At 45.4% G+C, this 24,613-nt stretch overlaps 1 protein-coding gene across 1 annotated transcript in view; it reads left to right on the top strand.

The window, feature by feature from the left end:
* Positions 1 to 426: 426 nt before the first annotated feature.
* The window catches only part of LOC122802372 (zinc finger protein 14-like), a 214,394-nt gene continuing 190,207 nt past the window's right edge, over positions 427 to 24,613 (top strand). The window contains exons 1-2 of the mRNA XM_044072004.1: positions 427 to 447; positions 922 to 1,266. Coding sequence (XP_043927939.1) covers positions 427 to 447; positions 922 to 1,266 — 366 coding nt within the window. The remainder of the gene's footprint in view (positions 448 to 921; positions 1,267 to 24,613) is intronic.

The following is a 24,613-nucleotide window of genomic DNA, read 5'->3' as shown; positions in this document are numbered from 1 at the left end:
CATTTCTGTGTAACATGGAAAGAACTGTATAAAAGTAGCATACTGCTCACTAGTTTTTAGTCAAATCCTTTATCTGCATGTTTTGTCTCCTTGCTGCAAGTAATAAAGGGTGCCATTACTTGAACCTTACGTGAATTGGTCTTTGAAGTTTTTTCCTTTGACACATTCTCTATCACACAGTTGCTCCCAGACTGCAGACACAGACCAAGTCCTTGTGCTTTACAGAATTTCTAGTTGCTGATGGATTAGTAATGCATTGAGGATTGAGCAGCTGTGCTGATATTTCAGTGATGCATGGGCAGATGTTCTACTTTCTAGAAGTGAGCCACAGAGTCTCCAAAAACATGTAGTCCTTTCTTTAAAAATGTAGTATCTAGTACAAGAAATTTGGTCTTGCAGGTTTGGCTCTCATACGTCACTCTGACCATGGATCATTACCTAAGCATTGTAATTTATACTGACTTGTGTTCCAGTAAAGACACTTGCATTCTTAGTAATACTGACGCTGCTTTGCACTTTGAATCTAAGACTTGCTTCTTTTAAGAAGGTCTATTGCATATCATAAGTGCTCTAAGACAGTTATTTCATCAGGGACTATCTTAGCTCAAAAGTAAAAGTTTGTTTAAAATAGAGCCATGTGCAGCACATTGCTGCAGTATCTGCTCTGTACAGGGATCAGCTTGGTACTGAGTACCCATTCCCAGCTTCTTTGGAGAAGATAGCATCCAAGTTTGGCTGTTTCTCCCTGCTGGACATTCTAGTGGGCTCAGTCTTTGTCGCAACTAGGTCAACAGTATTGCAGTCAGATACCTTGCCTTTATCAGTGAACTAACCTGTGCTCAGTCTGTTATATGAGATAAGATTCAACTAAGATTTCAGTACTGAATCATTCATTGTATCTTTGTATTCATTGTTTTCTAGGAAGATGCTGTTAGATTGGAAGAGCACATTAAACAAGAATTTGCAAAATTGCATCTGTTTCTCCAAGATAAGGAACAGAAACTCATCCAACAACTTAAGGATGAAGAAGAACGTATTCTAAAAGAAATGGAAGAAAATCTTCATTGCATAAAACAAGAAATTATTTCCTTCAACATAGAAATGTCTGATAGGAACTTGAAACTCCAGAGTAAAGTAACAGAAGCAGCGACTTTGAAAGACATGGAAGAAAAATTTGAATCAGCCAAAAGTGGTGAAATGGCTAGACAGGAGACATGTGGCAGTAATTTGGAGCTCAGAGAACAGCAACCTCTTTGTATCCTAACAGTAAGTATGCTTTTAATTTATGCATTTGTGAAACATTTGATGTTATGTTGTCCTTCTCGCCTTCTTTCTTACTGGATGGGTTCAGAGCTGATACTCTGCTCCGACTCGGCCAATACACTAGCTCGAAGCCTCTCACTTGGCTCATGGCTCAATACATATCCCATAATGCATTGGAGTAACCCCCAGATCTCGTTTGCCGCTTGACGAGTTTGGATGCTTTCTCCTTATCTGTGGCTAAGTGTTTTTCAGTTTCACTATTGATACCTGTTTTTTTGATAAAATCTTATTATTAGAGTTGTTGTAGATCTTTGTTTAGGCAGTTTAAATTTCCTATAGGTTTTTGGTGTAATTTATCGCCTGTTGTGTTGCTGTTTATTGGCCATCGTTTCGCTAGGCCTGCACTATCCCTGTCAGTCTTGTGGTAATTTGTGTGTTTCCATTTTAGCTGATTTGAGTTAGAGAGCTAAAAGTAACCCTTTTTAATTAGAGGGTTTGTGTTGTGTGTTCCCCATCAGCTCAGCTAGGTCCATTTAAATTAGAGGGCCTAGCACCCATTTAACTTAAGAGGGTAGTGCTGTGTTTCCCTGTACTGTTTTTATTGTTTGTTTGTTTTAGGGTAATTTTTAGTGCAATTTACTTATTGCAGTTCTTATTTCTTGCTATTGAACATGTCTAATGCATCCAGAGGTAAGGAATCCAAGCTGTCTGGGTTCAAGAAATGCCAACAATGCTCCCAAAAAATGTCTATAACTGATGGGCACAGTGTGTGCGTGTACTGCTTAGGAGCTATTCACCTACAGGAATATTGCAGTTTTTGTCATTCCTTCAGCTCTCCAAGTCTTACATGAGAGGAAAAACAACTTGATTTTAAGAGGTTTATAAAGCCTGCTTTTGATGAAGCTTTACAAACTTCTCCAACTACTAGTGACAAGTCTAGGAGACCTTCCTCTTCATCCTCTTCCTCTGCTCATTCAGACCCTCCAAAGAAAATACCTAAACTGACTGAAAAATCTGTCTCCTTGGCTCCACCACCTTTGGTACTGAGGGAGACTGTTGGTGCAGACAAATCTAGCTCATCGATTTCAAAGACTTCGGAGCCGATAGAGACTACTTCTCAGACCCAGTCTGTTGAATTAAAATCGGTATCTCTGACTTTTGAGATCCCCTATTCTTCAAAGGTCTCGATCCCCAATATTCTTATCCAGGTCCTCTAGGAGCTTATCAGATGCTGACATGGACAGGGTGGTGCGCAGGCTTTTGAAGTCGCCGATGCTGGCAAAATTGTTTTTAGCTCCGACCCCGCCGGTCTCGGAGCCATCCAAGATAACTACAGCCACTATTCCTCCTTCTAGCCAAGCTGGATCTTCGGAGCCAGAATGTGACATACCTCTTGTGGTAGATCCTTCAGTTCCAAGACTTCTTCAGGACTCTTTGGAACCATTGCCTGCTCCAACACTATCTGTGCCATCTGGAGTGTCTAGGAGCTGTGGTTCTCTGGTCGGCTTTGGAGTGGGGGGGGGCTCAGACCCGAGTCTCTTTGGGTCCAAGTCTACCTCTTGGTGCATTGGCAGGGGTGAGCTCGGCTCCTACATCAACCTTGGGGCTGGGGATTCCCTCTGCTTCCTCATAACCGGAGTTGTCCTTGGAACCATAGGGGATCGGCCTTTGAGGTGATGAGGAGTGTGCTCTCCCCTCCTACAGCTCCACTCAGGGATACTGGCATTCTTCCCCCTCAAGCACCGGTGTCTGCTTCATCACCATCCCATCCACAGGACAGCAGAGATTCAGGGCCTCAGGAAGCCCCATCCGGTAAGCCCCACTTTTCCGAGACCTCCTTAGACTACCCGTCTGAGGAGCCACCTTGGAAGAGAACATGCAAGAGGAAGCATGTAGACTCCCCTGATGAGTTAGTCACTTCTGATACTGACCTCTAGGAAGCAGAAGGGTCCCCATGGTTGTCCTCTGAAGATATCTCTAAAACAGAGAGGCTGCTGGAAACCCATTAACCCTTCTGATGAGGAGTCAGTGTACCTGGATCTCAACCTTTAGCCTCCTGGGTTTCTCCGCCTTTCGATGAGTGTATGGATTTAGTTAGTCAAAAGGTGTGGGAGTCACCAGACACTATGGGGCCAGTCCCTCGGAGACCAAATAAGCTCCTGTCGGCTACTTTGGATAAGGATTTTCTTTCAAAAGGTGTACCTGTAGATGCTGTGGTGGTGGCAGCAGCCACCAAGAAGGAACTCTCTGAGATGTCCTTGTCTGTCCATCCAACTGAATAAGGATTCTTGAACAATAGACAGATACAGGAAGCATGTTTTTTCGTCAGTGACTTTCACCCTCAGATCGCTGAACTATCTCACACATTTTACAAGACTTCAAAGAGATCTCCTGAAGGAGTTAGGAGATACTCTACAAGGCTCATTAGCTGCAAGGGTCTCAGAAAAAGTGACCTCTCAGCTATCCGCCTTAAATTCCATAGTCAACTCCTCCATGAGACTGATATCCTATGCAGCCGATGGAGCTAGTAGAGCTGCAGGTTCAGGCGTTTCCCGTAGGAGACACACCTGGAGGCGTTTGTACAATTTTGCGGAACCTTTCAAGTCTACCTTTACCAATGCCTCTTTTGATGGTTCCTCACTCTTTGGATCAAAAGTCAAGGGCACACTCACCAGATGCGAGCAGGAAGAAATAACTCTCTCTGCCATTGGAGCACATTTTTCCGCACCTTCAAGACCATCTCCTAAAGGCCAGAAGAGTGGAAAAATGTGGTTCAAGGGATCCCAGGGAGTTTTTCAAGATGTACGAGGTGAACCCTTCCCCAGGGGCAGAGGGGGAGGCAATAATGGTAGACGTTGCCCACATGGCACGGGGGGGGGCGCAAAACCAGGGTGACTGTGATTCCTTTTGCTGCTGACCCTATCAGTGCTCCTGAAAGGAGGCCCAGCTGCTCTTTTCTAGAGGCAGTTGGGGGGCGATTAGCTTTGTACCCAGAAGTTTGGTGAGATATCACAAGAGACAAGTGAGTAGAAAGCGTAATATTCAGAGATTACTCCATTCCCTTTTGCCAGCCCATTCCACAGATCAGAAGAATCCCAGATGTTCCACCCAGTCAGAGGGAATAAGCAACCATATCAATCCAAGAGTTGCTAACCAAAAGAGTCATCCAAGAAGTCCCCACAGACCAAATAGGATTCGGAACTTACTCAAGATTCTTATTAGTACCAAAAAGAACAGGGGACTAGAGACCCATTTTGGATCTCAGCAAGTTAAATGAATCTGTAAAGAAGTCCAAGTTCCGAATGGTGACACATCAAGGAGTCCTCTACGCTTCCAGCTGGGAGCCAGTCATTTTCAGTTTCTAGCTCTGCCCTTTGGTCTCACTACAGCCCCTAGAGTGTTCACCAAATGCATGGCAGTAGTAATAGCTCACTTGAAATGCCTGGAATTCAAAGTGTTTCCATACCTGGATGACTGGCTCCTAACTGCCACCACCAAGCATCTATTTCTACAAGCCAGGGACACTACACTGGAACTTTGTGCTCAGGCATAACAGTGAATTTTCAAAACTTTGCCTTGTCAACATATATTCATCGGCGCAGATCTAGACACTATTTCCATGATGGCTCACCTCCCACCCGACAGAGTTTCTGTCCTCAGACAACAAATAGTCGATCTTCTTCCCAGGATCAAGATAAAAGCAAAAGTAGTTCTAACACTTCTCGGAACCATGGCCTCATCTCTAGTCCATCTAGCCGGGATGCACATGAGAATCCTTCAGTGGCTTCTGTTTGCGCAGTGATCTCTACAAGAACTTCCTATGTCCCATCAGATAATGTGGTGGCTTCAGTTTGATCATGTGACCATCGGAAGACCTTTTGTTCCACAACAACCTGTTGTTACTGTGAGCACAGACGCTTCTCAGATGGGGGGGGGGCATTATCTGGGAAGAACTGTCCAAGGCACATGGCAAGAACATGAGGCTCAGTTGCACATCAGTGTTCTGGCGATGAGAGCAGTGCTTCTGGAATTGCAAGCACTTCAGGACTCTTCCACTAGGAACGATTACAATCCAGTCAGACAACATGTCAGTAGTCTGGTACATAAACAAGCAAGGAGGAACCAGATCATACCCCCTTTGTCGAGAAGCGTTGAGAGTATGGCAATGGACAATTTCTTCCCAACGTTTTCTGGTAGCAATGCATATCCTGGGAAAATCCAACGTGATAGCTGACAAGCTCAGCGGGGTGATTTTGATGTCTCATGAGTGGTTTCTGAAACAGGACAAGATTTTCTCACTTTGGGCCAGCTTTGCTACAACCTATTTGCAATCCCCCTGAATACCAAATGCAGCAGCTACTTTGCCCTAATCCCCCCAGTGGGGGAGACACCAAGAGATGTACTCGTCCACATTTGGCCCTTGGGACTACTGTATGCCTTTCCTCCATTTCTGCTAATTCCCAAAGTCATTCAGAAAGCCAAAGTCTTGGGAAGCAGGTTAATTCTCATTGCTCCATATTGGCCTCGTCAAATTTGGTTCCCCCTTCCTCTGGCCTCATCTTCAGGAGAAGCCGCGGGCTCTGGACCTATTTCCAGACCTTCTGACTCATATGTCAGGTGCACTTCATCCTTCTCTCCAGACCCTCAACTTGACAGCTTGGCTATTCCACTTCCAAACTTAGTCAGGCTTCAAAATTTTACTCCAGCAGTTGAACATATTTTGGTCTCTTCTCATAAGGCTTCCACCAGAAAATGCAAATGGAAGAGATTCTATTACTGGGCAAGGGCGAGAGACAGATCCCTTCTATGCCTCTAGTAGTTTAATTTTAGAATTTCTGGCAGAAATTTTTCAGCAAGGCTCTGCTGCAGCTACAGTTAAAGTCCAATTAGCTGCAATTTCCAATTATCATATCAGTGAATACACTCCTAATCTGATGTCACACAGGCTGCGTAAAGCATTTTTAAAAGGAACTTGTTTGTTGAGACCTCCTATAAAGGAACCTCTCACCTTGGGACCTAAATTTTGTCCTTACTTACCCCCTTTTGAACCTGCTTCTTCATGCGATCTAAAGTTTCTCTCTTGGAAGACTACCTTGCTAGTGACCATTACATCTGCACGAAGAGTGTTGGAGTTACAAGCTCTGTCAATTAAGCCACCATACCTAATCTTTCATAAGGATAGCGTATCCTTGATGACAAATCCATCTTTCATACCAAAAGCAATCTGAACCAGTCTATTGAACTTCCAGTTTTCTTTCCTAATCATACCAATAAGGCAGAATAACAAACTACATCAGTTGGATGTATATAGACAACTGAGATTTTATTTACATAGAACCAAAGATTTCCGGAAAACAGACCAGCTGTTTATTTCCTTCTCTCAAGCAAAGTGAGGCAAGCCAGTCTCAAAAGTTACCCTTTCAAATTGGCTTACTAGTTGTATTACCTTTATGTACACTTCAAGTAATAGAAGTTTACTTTCAAAATCAAAGGCCATTCAACTAGAGCTCTAGCAACATCCTCTGCTTACCATGCCACATTATCTATGGACAGCATTTGTGCAGCTGCTACATGGGCCAGGCTCCATACTTTTATTACTCATTATAAGGTAGATTTGGCCTCCAGGGACAGAACTTCTTTTGGGTCCACAGTGCTTAGAGGTGTACTCCCGTGAGCCACCCAGGAAGATGTGCTAGGGATACTGTCCCATCCAGTAAGAAAAAAGGTGAGAAGGACAACATAATATAAGTTATGTACCTACTATAACGTTCCATGTTAAGTTGTCTATCTCGCCTTCATTCTTGATGGTTGGGTTCAGAGCCGATCCTCGGCTCCGACTCGGCCATCTTCAAAAGCTCGAGAGCTGCTTTCTGGCTCAAGGCCCCCCCCTATATCCCATGATGCCTGGCGCTAGATACCCAGGTCTCGTTTGCCGCTTCTGCTACGAGGTTGCGTTTACTGGCTCAGGTCATATATTTTCAATTTATTGATATATATTTAGATCTTGTTGTTTATTATTAGTTAGAATAATTAGTGTAGTACTTAGTTGTTGTATTGTAGGTATTTGTTAGTGTTTAATTCCCCCCCCCCTGAAAACCCGTTTTCTTCTTAGAGAGTTTTCCCCTCCCTCCCCCACTCCCGTTTTCCTTTTTAAGGTAAGCCGTTTCGGTTAGAGGCTTATCCTTGTTTCCTTTTTTAAGGTAGTAAAAGTTTTTTCATTAGATATTGTGTTAGTTGGTGGGTCCTTTTAGCCCTTCTTTTATTATAAAGTGTGTGTGTGTGTGCTGTTAGGGTGTGGTAACTTGTGTGGACTGTTTGTGTTTTTTTCTAGTTACCTATTTCCCTTTGTTCTCTTTGTAATTTGATTTTTCCTTTACAGGAATGTCTAAAGACACGAAAGTTTCTGGATTCAAGAAGTGTGACTCATGCTGTCAGAAAATGTCACTGACAGATGATCACACTTCTTGTGTCTATTGCTTGGGCGCCCTACACCTGCAGGACTCTTGTTTGGTGTGTCATGTCTTTAGTCCAAGAGTCCTGCAGGAGCATAGGAATAAGCTTATCCTTAGGGGTTTGCTTAAACCTGAAGGATCACCGGCCAAGGCTCAGTCAGTGAAACCTTCCAAGCCATCGAAGCCATCGGCTCCCAGTTTGAAGCCGTCGTTGGGTGTGGCGTCTTCTTCAACTTCGGTTCCGTCTGGAACTGAAGAACTTATCTTCAAGCCAACTTTGGCTCCGACTGGAGCCAAAGTACCTATCTCCCAGTCGGCCCCGACTCTTCTGTCGGAACCGTCAGGGAGTCGAAAATGCTCCAGATCACCATCCTTACAGTCGATAAATTCGGCTCCAGGGTCGCCCTTGTTGCAGTCAGAGAAAAGTCATCGATCCCACTCTTCTCGGTCGTCTAGACTCTGACAATGACTTGGAGAGAGTGGTGAGCAGGCTTTTAAAATTGCAGGCCCTGGCTAAAATGCTATCCAGCTCCCCTCATCAGGGTTTGGCTGTACCTGTCTCTGCAGTAGTTCCTCCTTCGACTCATCCCTTGAGCTCGGAGCTGGAGCATGCTGAGGCTGGGATCGTGGGACCATCAGCACCGATACCTCCCCTTTCGGTTCCGTCGTCGTCTCCGATCTCTTCCATGGTACCGTCCTTGGAGGGATCTGGGTGCCGGGACTCCCTTGTCGGCTCTGAGGGGGCAAGTGGCATCGGACCCTTGTCTGACCCTGTTCTCCCTCTCGGAGCTTCGGCGCAGGTGAGTTCGGCTCCTAAATCGGCTTCGGAGCCATCTCTCTTGGTCCCAGGAAGGATTCCAGTCTCTTCAGAGCCGGAGCCTTCTCCGGTATTGGGAAGAGGCGCCTTCAAGGTCATGAGGAGTGTGCTGGCATCTGAGTCAGCCTCACGGTCAGCCTCATCGGCTCCTCCCCCCATGGTGCCTGCCCCTGCCCCTCCTCCAGACCCCAAGTGTGGGGAACAAGTGCTCCAGGGCACCCCATTGGGTGCATCTTCCTCTTCCGAGGCCTCCCCCGTTCATTCAGAGGAGCCCCTCGAAAGAGGAAATGCAAGAGGAAGCATGTTGACTCCCCTGAGTCTGTCACTTCAGATACCGACTTGGAGGAGTCGGAAGGGTCCCCGAGATCCCCCTCTGAGGACGTCTCCTTCTCAGACATCCATGAGATTCTTAGGCAGAGGGGGATCTGGACTACCTTTAACCCTTCCAAGGATGAGTCGCTATTCCTGGACACGTTTGGATCCCGACCCTCCACCTCCTGGGTGTCTCCGCCTTTCAATCCACTGATGTCTGTGGTGGCTCGAAAGGCGTGGTCAGCTCCAGACACAATAGAACCAACTCCCCGAAGGCCCACAAAATTTATTACTGCCCCGCAAGACCAGCAATTTCTGACAAGGGTGTTCCCGTTGATGCCATAGTGGTAGCAGCGGCCACAAAAAAGGAGTTGGCTGAAACTTCTTCGTCTGTCATCCCCCTAATAAGGAATCTAGGATGATGGACAGATATGGGAAGCGGATGTTTTCCTCAGCAACCTTCTCCATGAGGTCGCTGAACTATTTGTGCCATTTTACCCGCCTTCAAAGGGATCTCCTTAAAGAGCTAGGAGATACCCTTCAAGATCCATCAGTGGCGGGGGCCCAAGCTAAGGTTGCCTCCCAGCTGGCGACTCTTAATTCGGTAGTAAACTCCTCCATGCGGCTCATCTCTTATGCAGCCGATGGTGCGAGTAGGGCCGTAGGCACAAGCATGGCTTTGAGGAGGCACGCTTGGATGTGGTTATGCAACTTTGCGGAACCCTTCAGGGCGTCTTTCACCAACACCCCCTTTGATGGTTCTGCTCTATTTGGACCACAGATGAAGGATACCCTTACCAGGTGTGAACAGGAAGGCAAGACTCTCTCTGCTGTGGGAGTCCGTTTTTCCACTCCTTCAAGACAGTATCCCAAGGGTCAGAAGAGTGGAAAAATGTGGTTCCAGAAACCCCAGGGAGCCATGCCTGACACACGTGGAGAGTTCCCCTCCAGAGGCAGATCAGGGAACAACAATAGACTCCGCCCTAGGGGCAGAAGGGTCCGCAAAATCAGGGCCAAAGAGAATCTTTCTCTGACAAGCCCTTCCAGCATCCCTGAAGTGCTGCTCGGCTGCCACCTTCGGAGGCAGTCGGGGGAAGATTTTCGCTGTACCCAAAAGCCTGGCAAAGTATAACACAAGACAAATGGGTACTGTCTATCATATCCGAAGGCTACAAAATCCCCTTCCTTCGCACTCCACACACTCCCAACAAATCCCTTCCAGATGTTCCACCCAATCTAAAGGATCAAGCAGTTCAAGAAATTTCAAAACTGCTAAGAAAAAGAGTCATCCAGTCAGTCCCAGCAGACCAGCAAAGATCTGGAATTTACTCAAGGTTCTTTTTGGTACCAAAAAAGACAGCTGACTGGAGACCCATTCTGGATCTCAGCAGTCTAAACAGGTCTGTTCAAAGAATGAAGTTCCGGATGGTCACGCTACAGTCCATTTTACCCTCTCTGGGTCAGGACAATTGGATGTGCTCCATAGATCTTCAGGATGCATACTACCATATCAAAATGGACAGATGCTCCAAAAGATTCCTCCGCTTCCGGCTGGGAGCCAGTCATTATCAGTTCAGAGCTGTGCCCTTTGGTCTCACCACAGCCCCCGGGGTGTTCACCAAATGTTTGGCAGTAGTTACCGCTCACCTGAGATGGCAAGGATTCCAGATGTTTCCATATTTAGACGACTAGCTCCTTACTGCAACCACCAGGCATCACCTGCTGCGAGCCAGAGACTACACCATCCAAACTTGCTCCAAACTAGGCATAACAATAAATTTCGAAAAGTCTGCATTGTCGCCTTGACAATCTATCACCTTTATAGGTGCAAACTTAAATACAAAGGATATGTCAGCGAGACTTCCAGTAGACAGAGTGTTAGACATTCGTTGACATGTGCAGGTGTTATTAGGATGCAAAAAAATTCAGTCCAGATTCGTTCTAAGAACATTGGGTCTCATGGCAGCGGCTATCATACTAGTTACCTTTGCTCGTTTTCACATGAGGATTCTTCAGTGGATGCTGTTCACACAATGGTCCTTCCAGCAACTCCCAATGTCTCACATGATAATGATCACACAGTCATGCAAAAACCAACTTGTTTGGTGGATGGTTTCCCCATCATTACACCAGGGCAGATCATTTGTTCTTCCTCCTCCAGTAGCTACGGTGACCACGGATGCCTCCCTGATCGGGTGTGGGGGGGGGGGCATTTTCAGGGCAGAACAGTCCAAGGCACCTGGCAGCCTCACGAGTACCAAAAATATATACGAATCCTCAACTTCTTCACCAAAGAAACATGTAGAAAACAAAAGGAGAACACCAACTGCTGCAATACTAATTTTTTATTCTGGTACCTCGGCCTTCGCCTTCTCCTGGAATACATTTTTACTAAGTGCTCCACCCATTTTTATACAAATCTTTAATTAAACAATTAATGCACCATATTATTGTTGATTTGTTACCATAGTTTCATTACTACTTAAAGCAAACTTGACATTTCTATGTGACATAATAATTTAGAGAATAAATAACTTTCATTTTAGTACTATAAACATACATATAAATACTAACAATGAAATTGTATACTTAATTTTCACACAATGTTACCCTTGCAAGCCATTTACATAAATATATTTAAATAAATATATTTGAAAACATTGAGAAGTATGTGAGGACATATACATAAACTAACTTTACTATAAGCATTATTTATGATCCATATACTGTGAGAATATACATATATCACAAACATATTAAACCTCCATGTTCATCCCGTTTGGAAAAATAGTTTTCAAATTAAGAATGAACCTTGACTCCATCAGAAGTAGTTTTTCACGAAAAATGGCCTCATTTGCAAACACATTGGGTCTACCTAAAACACTGAAAACAAATCCTTCTGGAACCCCCCCATGTTTATCAAAAAAATGCTTTCCTACTGGGCTCTCCATTCTCTTATGCCTTATATCACCTAGGTGTTCCAAAATCCTTAATTTAACCCTTCTAGTGGTTTGTCCTACATACCAATTCTGCCTCTCACATCCACATCCTATAATATATACAACCCCCGTTGAGTTGCAATTATAGAATTCCTTGGCTCTATATTTAACCCCATTGATTTTACAGCCATCCAAATTCCTAATTAACTCACACACTTTACATTTTCCACATCTAAATGAGCCCCTTCTCTCACTTTCACTCTCTTTATCCTTATTTCTGGAATTTAGAATTTCCCTGAGATTAGAATATCTTTTATATGAAAAGGTTACCCGGGATGGAAAAAGCATTCCAATTTTCTCATCTTCACAAATAATTGGCCAAAATCTATCCACTAGTTCTTTTAAAGTTTGAGAAAAATGGGAGAATTTTGTTACAAAAAATATTTTCTCATCTAATTCCTTGAATCCACTATTATTTTTACACTGAATGTCACGATTTTCAGATAATCCCACCCCTTTGAATCTAACTCTCTTACTGGGCCTTCTAGTTATGCCCAATTCATCTTCCACCCTTCTCCTGGCTTTTTTTATACTCATGACAGAATACCCTCTCTCTAATAGTTTTCCTTCCACTTTATTGAATTCTACTGGTATTAACTTTTTTTCCGAAATGTGTCTTCCTATTCTTTTAAATTCACCAAATGGGAGAGATTCAATCAAGGAATCACTGTGCATGCTAGAGGCATGGAGAAAATTCTCTGCTGCAGTCTCCTTATAGTATGGTTTGTATTGAATTATATTTTCCTGACTCACATAAATTTCTACATCCAAATACTGGATGGATCTTCCCCCTATGTTACTGGTGAAATCTAAGCCCCAGTCATTCTGCCTCAACTCAGACACAAAATTTTTAAACTCTTCTGGCACACCACTACATAAAAATAAAAGGTCGTCAATAAATCTCATATATTTGACTACCTTATTTCTATAGAAGAAAGAGGGGTAAATGTAACTATTTTCAAAATGGGCCATGAACAATATTGCATATGAGGGCGCAAACGCTGCCCCCATAGCCGTGCCCTATTTTCCCTCAAATTCAAAACAATTGTGTGTGAGACAGAAATCCAACAGACTGATGATAAAGAAAGTTCTAGGTCCATCCCCTAGCATTTTCTCCACTGCCTTTAGACCATGCCACTTACTGATGCTAGTATATAAAGATTTAACGTCTATACTAGCCCAATAGAAACCCTCATCCCATGCTATATTACTAACCTTGGAACACACCTCTTCACTATTCTTAACATGAGATTGTACTCTCTCCAGATATCCCTTTAAAAGGGAATCCAAAAATATTCCTACATTCTGAAGGTATCCTCCTTTTCCTGAAACTATAGGGCGTCCAGGTGGATCCATGAGATTTTTATGTATCTTGGGGATGGTAAAAAATCTGGCCACTAGAGGATTCTTGATATGTAACCTTTTCACATCCCCTGGGGATAAAAAACCCAGCCGCTCACCCCTTTCCAATATTTCCAACAATGACATGTTGTACTCTCTCATTGGATTTAGGGGTAACTCTGAATAGATATTAGTATCATTCAACAGTTCCAAAGCCATGGAATTGTATTTATCCCTGGTAAGAACTACCCAGTTCCCACCCTTATCTGCTTGAGTAAATACATACTTTCTATTCATGCTTTTTAAATCACATAGAGCTTTCCATTCATCCTTTTTCAAATTATACTTTCTTTCCTGTCCACGAAATCTTGCATGCTCTTCTCCCAAAGTATTCAATAGTGTTTTTTCAAATACACTAATAACTAAATTCCTTCTGGGTGGCATGAAATCACTCTTGCAGTATAAATGGGGGACCGTCAGTCTACCATACCCAGTGTTGAAGGTAAAACCCCCCCCATTTTCACACACTTCATCCTGTGCATATATGTCCACTAAATCATTTTCATGCAGTGTAAGATTTAACAAAGACTCATCTAAATTTTCCAAAAGGGACACATTTTCATCAACATTATTTAAGTTATTAGTCAATGGAGCATTAATATTAGAATCATGTTTGTGCTTGAAACAATTTTGAACAGCAAAATATTCCCTCAAAAACAACTTCCTACAAAACTGTTTAATTTCCAAGGATAAATCAGCTAGAGAGGGGAAACTTACAGGTACAAATTTAGTGCCTTTACATAAAACTTGTTTGGCACTCTCAGTTATATTTAAATCAGAAATATTAATTACATTGTATTTCTCACCTCCACCAGTGTCCACAACTTCAGTGTTCAAATGATCAAAATTCTGAAAAGAAACCTCTTTGCTGGAAAAAAGACAGCTTCTTATGTTCATTAAAGACTGTGAACATTCCTGTTGGTCTCGTTGAACCCCTCTTGCCCTCTGGAAAACAGTCTTTGTAAGAATAGTTCCTTGTCCTCCAAGGCCTACGACTTTTTCACCTCCTTCTCCCCTTATTTTGAAATCGGCGGCCTCTCCCCTTCTGCTGCACCGCCGATTGATCCGTGTCACTGGCTGCATCACTAATTCCTGTAATTCCTACATTGGAGTCCTGCTCTGCATTCAGGCTCTCAAACGACACACTTTTCCTGCTGCTCGACTCGTCTGCTGAAGACACCGAAGTTTCACCACCGCCAACAGACCTGGAACCCCTGGTGACGTCACGAACTGCTCCACGCTTTTTCTTAAAGCTGTATTGCCATGAAAACAGTTTACCTGTTTCATGGTCTTTAGTATCACGAAGATATTTTTTCTTCTTTCTGGAAACCACCTCCGACTCTATTTTAGACACTCTGCTTTTGATTTCACCCATATTTTTATTAAATATAGTCACCGAACTTTCTTCTATGAGCTTTTCCTGCAAAAGCAGGATGGAATTACGAGTTCTGCTCAATGTTCTCTCATTTCTTTTTATTAACACTGCAAGCCAGCCCAACGTGCACTTCAATGAAATGTCCTTCCACTCTGCAGACAAATCCAATTCATCTTCTGCAAATTCAAAGGCTGGTAACCGTTCCACTCTAAGACCCCTTGGAGTAATATTGGTCTTTACATACTTTTCCAGTAATTTTAGGTCATAGAATGTGGTAACTTCTTTTATCAATGCTCTCTCCAACTCCACATACCTCTCAGAAAAATCAATACTTAGGCTTTCCCAAGGATCATTGTTAGCCATTTTCTCCTCTCTCTCCTTCCATAAAGATGCCAAATTTACAGGCTGTAGCAATGGTGCACCCAAATGGGTGGTAGAGTCAGTGTCCACCGACATAATATCAAAAATATATACGAATCCTCAACTTCTTCACCAAAGAAACATGTAGAAAACAAAAGGAGAACACCAACTGCTGCAATACTAATTTTTTATTCTGGTACCTCGGCCTTCGCCTTCTCCTGGAATACATTTTTACTAAGTGCTCCACCCATTTTTATACAAATCTTTAATTAAACAATTAATGCACCATATTATTGTTGATTTGTTACCATAGTTTCATTACTACTTGAGCCAGAGACTACACCATCCAAACTTGCTCCAAACTAGGCATAACAATAAATTTCGAAAAGTCTGCATTGTCGCCTTGACAATCTATCACCTTTATAGGTGCAAACTTAAATACAAAGGATATGTCAGCGAGACTTCCAGTAGACAGAGTGTTAGACATTCGTTGACATGTGCAGGTGTTATTAGGATGCAAAAAAATTCAGTCCAGATTCGTTCTAAGAACATTGGGTCTCATGGCAGCGGCTATCATACTAGTTACCTTTGCTCGTTTTCACATGAGGATTCTTCAGTGGATGCTGTTCACACAATGGTCCTTCCAGCAACTCCCAATGTCTCACATGATAATGATCACACAGTCATGCAAAAACCAACTTGTTTGGTGGATGGTTTCCCCATCATTACACCAGGGCAGATCATTTGTTCTTCCTCCTCCAGTAGCTACGGTGACCACGGATGCCTCCCTGATCGGGTGTGGGGGGGGGGGCATTTTCAGGGCAGAACAGTCCAAGGCACCTGGCAGCCTCACGAGTACCATCTGCATATCAACGTCTTGGAGATGAGGGTTGTGCTTTTAGCATTGCAAGCTCTTCAGAACTCTCTTCCCACCGGGACCATTGCAATTCAAACAGACAATATGTCAGTAGTATGGTACATCAACAAGCAGGGCAGAACCAAGTCCTACCCCTTATGTCGAGAAGCACTCAGACTTTGGCAGTGGGCGATCTCTTCCCAATGGTTTCTGATAGCAGTGCACATCCCTGGGAAGTCCAACGTTATGGCAGACAGGCTGAGCAGAGCAATTCTCATGCCTCACGAGTGGTCTCTCAATCAGACTGTGCTAGACAAAATCTTCCGCAAATGGGGTCAGCCTTGCTGCGACCTTTTTGCCACCCCTTCAACAGCAAGTGCAACAATTTCTTCTCTCTTCTCCCTATTCCTGGACACTCCCCCAGAGACGCTCTAGTTCACGATTGGCCTCAGGGACTTCTTTATGCATTTCCTCCATTTCCCCTGATTCCCAAACTAATACAGAAAGTTACTGTCTTGGGATGCAAGATGATCCTCATTGCCCCATACTGGCCTCGACAAATTTGGTTCCCGTTCCTGCATCATCACCTTCTGGAGCAGCCCTGGACCCAGTTCCAGACCTCCTGATCCATCAATCGGGCGGGCTGCACCAATCCCTTCAATCTCTCCAGCTCACTGCTTGGTTGCTCCACTTCCGACCTTAGCCAGGCTTCCAAACATCTCCCACTCAGTGCGTGAAATCATCTTATCATCGCATAAGTCTACCACTAGGAAGACTTATGCTAGTAAGTGGAAACGTTTCTCTTTCTGGCTAGAAATATAGATCCCTTTTCAGCCCCTGTGCACCATATTTTGGATTTTTTAGCGGAACGTTTTCATGCTGGACCTTCTTCTGCCACGATTAGAGTTCAGTTAGCTGCAATTTCAAACTTTCATACAGGCCTATCAGATACTAGTATTATGTCCCATAAGCTTTGTAAAGCTTTTCTCAAAGGGGCTACTTTAATCAGGCCCCGAGTGACAGATCCCCTGCCTCTGTGGGATCTAAATTTGATTTTAGCTTCCCTGATATTGCCCCCCTTTGAACCTGCAGCTTCTTGTTCTTTGAAGTTTCTTTCTTAGAAGACCCTTCTTCTGTTTGCAATTACTTCAGCCAGAAGAATTTCTGAACTTCAAGCTCTTTGTGTTCACCCTCCTTATCTAGTTTTCCACAAGGACAGAGTTTCTCTCAGGACTAATCCTTCCTTCCTTCCTTCCAAAGGTTTCTTCTGAGAATAATTTGAATCAGTCTATTGATCTCCCTGTGTTTTTTCCAAATTATTCCAACAAGGCGGAGTACAAGTTGCATCAGTTGGATGTTCATAGACAGTTACGTTTTTACTTGCATAGAACTAAGCAAATCAGAAAATCAGATCAGCTGTTCCTGTCCTATGCTGAGAGTAAACAAGGTCTACCAGTGTTGAAAGTAACTTTATGTAGGTGGTTGACGTCTGTTATTACATTGATATATCAGCTAAGGAATAAAGAGCTTCCTGCTAAACCAAAAGGTCACTCCACTAGAGCTCTGGCTACTTCAGTGGCTTTTCAGGCAAGATTGCCAATGGAAACTATTTGTGCGGCAGCTACATGGGCCAATCCTCATACCTTCATTTCACATTATAAGCTGGACGTGGCCTCCAGGAGCAGAGCTGATTTTGGTTCTACTGTTCTGAAGAGTCTGTTCCGATGAGCCACCCAGGATTGAGGTGCTAGGGACGCTGTCCCAACCAGCAAGAATGAAGGCGAGATAGACAACTTAACATTAAGAAGTTCTGTACCTACCATAACGTTCCATGTTAGTTGTCTTCTTATCGCCTTCTTTCTTGCGTCCCACCCTCCATCCCATTATCCTAGTAGACCGAGAAGAGTTCCTTATGTTTTTCTTTCACTGGCTGAGTCTTCTCTGGCTATTCTTTTCTGACTAGTAGTCTCTACAGTAGGATTTATGCATTCTAGGATAGGTTTCCTGTAATATTATGTCCGCAGTTAGACTTACCAAACGAGATCTGGGTATCTAGCGCCAGGCATCATGGGATATAGGGGGGGCTTCGAGCCAGTAAGCAGCTCTCGAGCTTTTGAAGATGGCCGAGTCGGAGTCGAGAATCGGCTCCGAACCCAACCAGCAAGAAAGAAGGCGAGAAGAAGACAACTAACATGGAACGTTACGGTAGGTACATAACTTCTTAATGTTTGTTGTCCTTTCTCGTCCTTCTTACTTACGTCCCTTCCTCCTTCCCCCAGCCAAGGCTCCTAGAGGATTCAAATACGAGTTTTCCTTCTTCCTACTGAGAGAGTTCCTCTGAAATTGGTTGATGTTATGTGATCCTATCTCGCCTACATTCTGACTGATGGGTTCGGAGCCGATCCCTCGGCTCCGACTCGGCACGCTTATGCCAAAGAGCGAAGTCTCTTATTGGCTGAGCTTACTATATCCCAGGATGCACCACTACCAGTCCCCCAGATCTCGTTTGCCGCTAACTAGCAAAGACGTGGTCTCGAGCTGGCTGAGCTAAGTAGTGTTTTTTCACTAACTTTTTCTGTCAGGAATTTGCTATTTCTATAACAAAAAGCTGTTTTAACAGCTACTCTGTACTTTTGTGTGTGATTGGGAATTTTTTTGTGGAAATTTTGTGTGTGTTTGGTGTTTGTTCTGACTACAGGCCCCCTTGATCTGTAGGGCCTTCCCTGTCAGTCAATCCCTTTTCAAACCCTTAGGGGTTTTAGGATTCCCTTGAGTTATATTCCCTGTTGTTATCGGGCTGTCATTCTTAACCGGCAACCGTAAGCTAATCTTTATAGTGTCAGTCAATTTAAAAAGAGTTTTGTCTGTGAGAGAGTTACTGAGTTGTGGTTATAATGTCTCAGGCTCCTAGGCCTTCGGGCTTTAAGAAGTGCACTAAGTGTAGTTTTAAAATGTCTATCACGGATGACCACTCTCTCTGTGTATATTGTTTGGGCGCCAAACATTTGCAGGAGTCCTGTAGTGTGTGTCACGCTTTTTCCTCGAGGGTCCTCCAAGAGAGAAAAAATAAACTTATTTTGAAAGGTCTTATAAAACCCTCTTTTGAAGAAGCTTTAGCGTCCTCTCCTTCTCCTGCTAAAGAAAGGGCGTCGGCTCCGACCAGTCCGTCGGACCCGACCGCCAAAAGACATAGGCAGGCTTCTCCTTCGGCTCCAAGGACTTCGGAGCCGAGGGCGGAACGGTCTGCCTCGATGCCTCCAGTCTCGACTCCTCTGGCTTCGGAGCCGATGGCTGGGGCATCGAGAGGCGGGTCACCTTCATCGGCTCCACTGATCTCGGACCCGATGAAGGTTGTCCGCTCAGACACTTCCTCCTCGGCGCCTAAGTCCTCCTCGGCACCGATGGAAACTGGTTTGTGCATTCCTTCGGCGCCGATAGTTATCGAGTCGCCTCGGAGCCGGTCCCCTAGTCCCTTGGGGCCGTTGGAGAGGCCAACTCGAACCCGTTCGGTCTCCTCTAGGTCATCGAGGATGTCAGATTCGGACATAGACAGGGTGCTCCAAAGACTGTTCCAGTCCCCAGTCTTTCAAAAATTTGTTTCGGCTCCAACCCAATTGGCTTCGGAGCCGATAGCCCATTCCATTGCCATTCCTCCTCCGACCGCTTCGGCTCCGTCAGAGCAGGTGCTGATGGAGCCAGTGGAGATCCTAGGGTCGGCTCCGACCCTTACTCCAACCCCGGCCTTCGGGTCTGAGTTTAGCACACGGACTTCTTCGGTCGGACCCGGGGGTGACGTTTCGGGACCAATGCTGTCGGTTCCGAGCCTCCCTCTCGGTGCTTCGGCTGCGGGACTTCCGTCTGCTATCATGGCTCCGGAGACCGGACACTCCCAGGATTCTGGGGGTCCGGCTTTCAGAGCTATGAGGAGTGCCTTGGCCAAGTCTTCTTCGGCCATCTCTACGGCTTTACCGGCACCTTCCCTGGGCATGGAGACTGGGTCTTTGGCAGTTCCCCTGTCTCTAGGCAGCGGAGCCCTGGGGCCTGAGATTACCCCCACTGGGGGTTCCCCTCCTCCTGAGGGTTCTTCGGAGTTGTCTTCGGAGGAGCCCCCAAGGAAGAGATCGTGCAAGAGGAAGCACGTGGACTCCCCCGAGTCTCTTACATCGGACACTGATCTTGATGATGCGGAGGGGTCCCCAAAGTCGTCCTCGGATGATGTCTCATTTGCAGACATTCTAGAGATCCTTAAACAACGAGGCGGCTGGATATCCAAACCCCCCTCCGCTGATGAGTCAGTGCTTCTCAAGGCCTTTGGGGCTCTGCCCTCCGCCTCCTGGGTGTCTCCGCCCTTCGACGAGCTCCTGGATTTGGTTTGTCGGAGGGCGTGGGAACATCCAGATACTGTGGAACCAGTGCCTTCTCGCCCTAACAAATTTTTGTCTGCCCCACCCGAGAAGGAGTTCTTGACGAAAGGCGTGGCTGTAGATGCCATGGTGGTGGCATCTGCTACACAGCAGGACGTGGCAGAGGCTTCAACGTCCGTCCATCCTCCTAATAAGGAGTCTAGGAGCATGGACCGGTACGGGAAGCGCACCCTGACTTCAGCAGCCTTTACTCTAAGGTCCCTGAATTATTTGGCACATTTCACCAGGCTACAGAGGGATCTGGTCAAGGAGCTGTCAGATTCCCTCTCAGGTAACCTACCTGAGCAGCTAGCCCAGTCGGTTAGCTCTCAGTTGGCTATCCTTACCTCGATTTCTAACTCGTCCATGAGGCTCATTTCATATGCGGCAAGGCGGGCAGAGCGGCAGGCACAGGCGTGGCTCACGGAGACAAGCCTGGCTGCTTGTGTCATTTCGCGGAGGCCTTCAAGTCTTCCTTCGCCGAAGCTCCCTTTGATGGGTCCTCTTTGTTTGGACCTAAGGTAAAAGACACTCTTACCCGCTGTGAGCAAGAGGGAAAAACTTTATCTGCCGTAGGTGCACGTTATTCCACTCCCTTTCGGCCTTATCCCAAGGCTAAAAGAGGAGGGAAGATGTGGTTCCGCAAATCACAGAAGTTCTTTCCTCAACAGCAGGAAGATTCCCCTTCCAGAGGCAGAGGACGGGGAAATTTTTCTGGGAGACGCCGTCCCAGAGGCGGCAGAGGGCCCCGCAACACTGGAGACCGCGAGTCCTTTCGTGGCTCTTCAGCCTCCCACACTTCATGAGGGATTGCCCGGCTGTGCTGCTCGAGCCAGTCGGGTGCCGTTTTGCCAAGCACCTAAAAGCCTGGGAGTCTATTACTCAGGACAGATGGGTGCTTCGGATTATTGCCGGAGGTTACACCATTCCCTTCACACACTCACCCCCACCGTCCAAAAAAATCCCGGACCCACCACCCAGTCAAAGGGAAATTGCAGCCGCAGAAGCTTCAAAGCTGCTAGAAAAAGGAGTCATCCAACCGGTCCCCACAGACCAGATCGGATCCGGAAATTACTCAAGGTTCTTTTTAGTGCCAAAAAAGACAGGGGACCTGAGACCCATACTGGATCTCAGCAAACTAAACCAGTCCGTCGTGAAGTCCAAATTCCGAATGGTCACTTTACAATCCATTCTCCCATTGTTGGAGAAGGATGTTTGGATGTGCTCCATAGATCTCAAGGACGCCTATTATCACATACCGATACATCAGGCGTCCAGGAGGTATCTGCGCTTCAGCCTGGGAGACAGTCATTTCCAATTTTGTGCTCTGCCCTTTGGTCTCACCACAGCCCCCAGGGTGTTCACCAAGTGTTTGGCAGTAGTGACTGCTCACCTGAGTAGTCTCTGATTCCAAGTGTTTCCCTATCTGGATGACTGGCTCCTGACTGCCACCACCAGGCATCTGCTACTAGACAACCTACAAGCCACCATCTCCCTGGGTGCTTCCCTGGGAATTACATTCAATTGGTCAAAGTCTGTCTTGCTGCCCTCTCAGCGCATAAGATTCATAGGAGCAGAGATAGACTCAAAATTGATGCGCATCTTCCTTCCTACCGAAAGGATTCAAGCATTACAAGGTCAAGTCCGAGCCCTGCTTCCAAGATCCAAAGCCCCAGCCAGGATGGTCCTGCAACTTTTAGGTTCAATGTCTGCCACGGTTCTCCTAGTTCTGCTGGCAAGATTGCACATGAGGATTCTTCAGTGGCTGTTATCGACACAATGGTCTTTTCAGGATCTCCCCCTCAATCATCTCATACTGATTACAGAAACGTGCAAACGGGACCTCTGCTGGTGGCTTCAGCCATCCAATCTGAATCAGGGAAGACCTTTTGTTATACCCCCTCCGGTGGCCACCCTGACAACGGATGCCTCCCAGACGGGGTGGGGGGGGGGCATTGTCTGGGCAGGTCAGTTCAGGGTTCTTGGCTTCCAGACGAAACTTTTCTCCATATCAATGTGTTGGAAATGAGGGCTGTACTTCTGTCCCTACAAGCCCTCCACAAGTTTCTCCCTCAAGGCATTATCGCTATCCACACAGACAACATGTCGGTGGTCTGGTATCTAAACAAACAAGGAGGGACCAGATCTTACCCCATTTGCAGAGAGGCCATGAGGGTGTGGGAATGGGCTGTAGCTACCAACCGCTTCCTGGTAGCGACCCACATTCCAGGAAAATCCAATATATTGGCAGACAGATTAAGCAGGACGATTCTCTCTCCTCACGAGTGGTCCCTGAACGAAACAGTAGCAGCTCAGGTTTTCAAAGATGGGGACCCCGTGCTGCGACCTGTTTGCAACACCACAGAACACAAAGTGCAAAAGGTTCTTTTCCTTGACTCCGCGTCAGGGGGAGGCACCTACGGATGCTCTAACCCAACCTTGGCCAACAGGACTACTTTATGCCTTTCCTCCGGTTCCACTCCTCCCCAAAGTCATCCAGAAAGCTTCCCAATTGGGGTCCACAATGATTCTAATTGCTCAGACTGGCCTCGTCAGGTATGGTTCCCCTACCTAAAGAAATATGCTCTGGACGGTCCTTGGTTTTTGGATCTAACTCCGGACCTGCTGATTCATCAGTCGGGACGACAGCACCAGTCCCTTCACACTTTGAAATTAACAGCTTGGCTCCTCCACTTCCGACCTTAGTCAGAAATCACACCTTAGACCCGGAAGTTGTTCACATTTTATCTTCGGCCCACAAACCCACCACTAAGAAATTGTACCTCAGTAAGTGGAAGAGGTTTGCTATCTGGGCTCAACTCAGAGGCTTAGACCCTATTACTGCCCCGATACCAGAGGTCTTGAAATTTTTAACATCCTTGTTTAATCAAGGATCTTCAGTCTCTACTATTAAAGTCCAACTAGCAGCTATCTCCAAATTTCACGAATCCATAGACCCACCGTTGATGAGCAGCAGATTATGTAAAACTTTCATGAAAGGTGCTGTGCTGTTAAGACCCCAGTTTTTCATCCTGCGCCTCCGTGGGATCTTGATTTGGTACTGTGCCTTAACATCTTCCCCTTTGAACCGGCTGCTACATGTGAGTTGAAATATCTGTCTTGGAAAACTGCCTTCTTAGTTGCAATTACCTCTGCAAGAAGAGTTTCAGAACTTCAAGCCCTATCTATCAAACCACCGTACTTGATTTTTCACAAGGATAGAGTATCACTTAGGCCTAATCCATCTTTTGTTCCACAAGTTTGTTCTAATCTCTGTCTCCAACAATCTCTAGAGCTACCAGTTTTCTTTCCAAAATTTTCAAATGAAGCGGAATACACCTTGCATAAATTGGATGTTCACAGGCAATTGCGCTTCTATCTAGACAGGACTCAACAAATTCGACAAACAGACCCAATTGTTTGTGTCCTTTTCAGATAATAAATTGGGTAAAACCATCACTAAAGCTACTATCTCCAAATGGATTAGAGATTGCATAACTCAAGCTTATTCCTCTTCAAATAAGCAACTTACAACATCTATCAAAGCTCACTCTACCAGAGCTATGGCTACTTCTATTGCTTTTCATTCCAAGCTCGCTATTTCTGAGATTTGTGCTGCGGCTACTTGGTCCAACCCGCACACTTTCATTTCCCACTATAAATTGGATGTGGCATCTAAAGGGCGAGCATCATTTGGTTCCACGGTACTCAGGAGTGTTTTCCAGTGAGCCACCCAGGATTCAGGTGCTAGGGACGCTGTCCCATCAGTCAGAATGTAGGCGAGATCGGATCACATAACATCTTTTAGTTATGTACTCACCATAACTTCAGATGTTTGGGATCCATCTCGCCTACATTCCTAATACCCACCCTCCTTCCCCCTGCCTTGGAGATCAGAAGAGATTGAACGGTTTTGAGTTCTACTGTTTTATCTTGTTTCATCTGACGATGTTACATAAGCAGTGCGTGCGTGTGTGCATGTATGCGGACAAACTAGATCTGGGGGACTGGTAGTGGTGCATCCTGGGATATAGTAAGCTCAGCCAATAAGAGACTTCGCTCTTTGGCATAAGCGTGCCGAGTCGGAGCCGAGGGATCGGCTCCGAACCCATCAGTCAGAATGTAGGCGAGATGGATCCCAAACATCTGAAGTTATGGTGAGTACATAACTAAAAGTTTTTCTTGTTATATGTGTTTATATATATATATATATATATGTGTATGTATGTATGTATGTATTTTTTTTTCCATGTTATGTGAACAGATATATACATACTTTTTATGGCTAGCAGCAAACAAGATCTGGGGGTTACTCCAATGCATTATGGGTTAGGTATTGAGTCCCGAGCCAAGTGAGAGACTTCGAGCTAGTGTA

This window comes from Protopterus annectens, chromosome 5.part0, assembly GCF_019279795.1.
Source record: "Protopterus annectens isolate FY-2018-M chromosome 5.part0, PAN1.0, whole genome shotgun sequence".
NCBI lineage: Eukaryota > Metazoa > Chordata > Ceratodontiformes > Protopteridae > Protopterus > Protopterus annectens.
The sequence above is the reverse complement of the archived record's forward strand: the minus strand, read 5'-3'. Positions and strand labels throughout refer to the sequence as shown.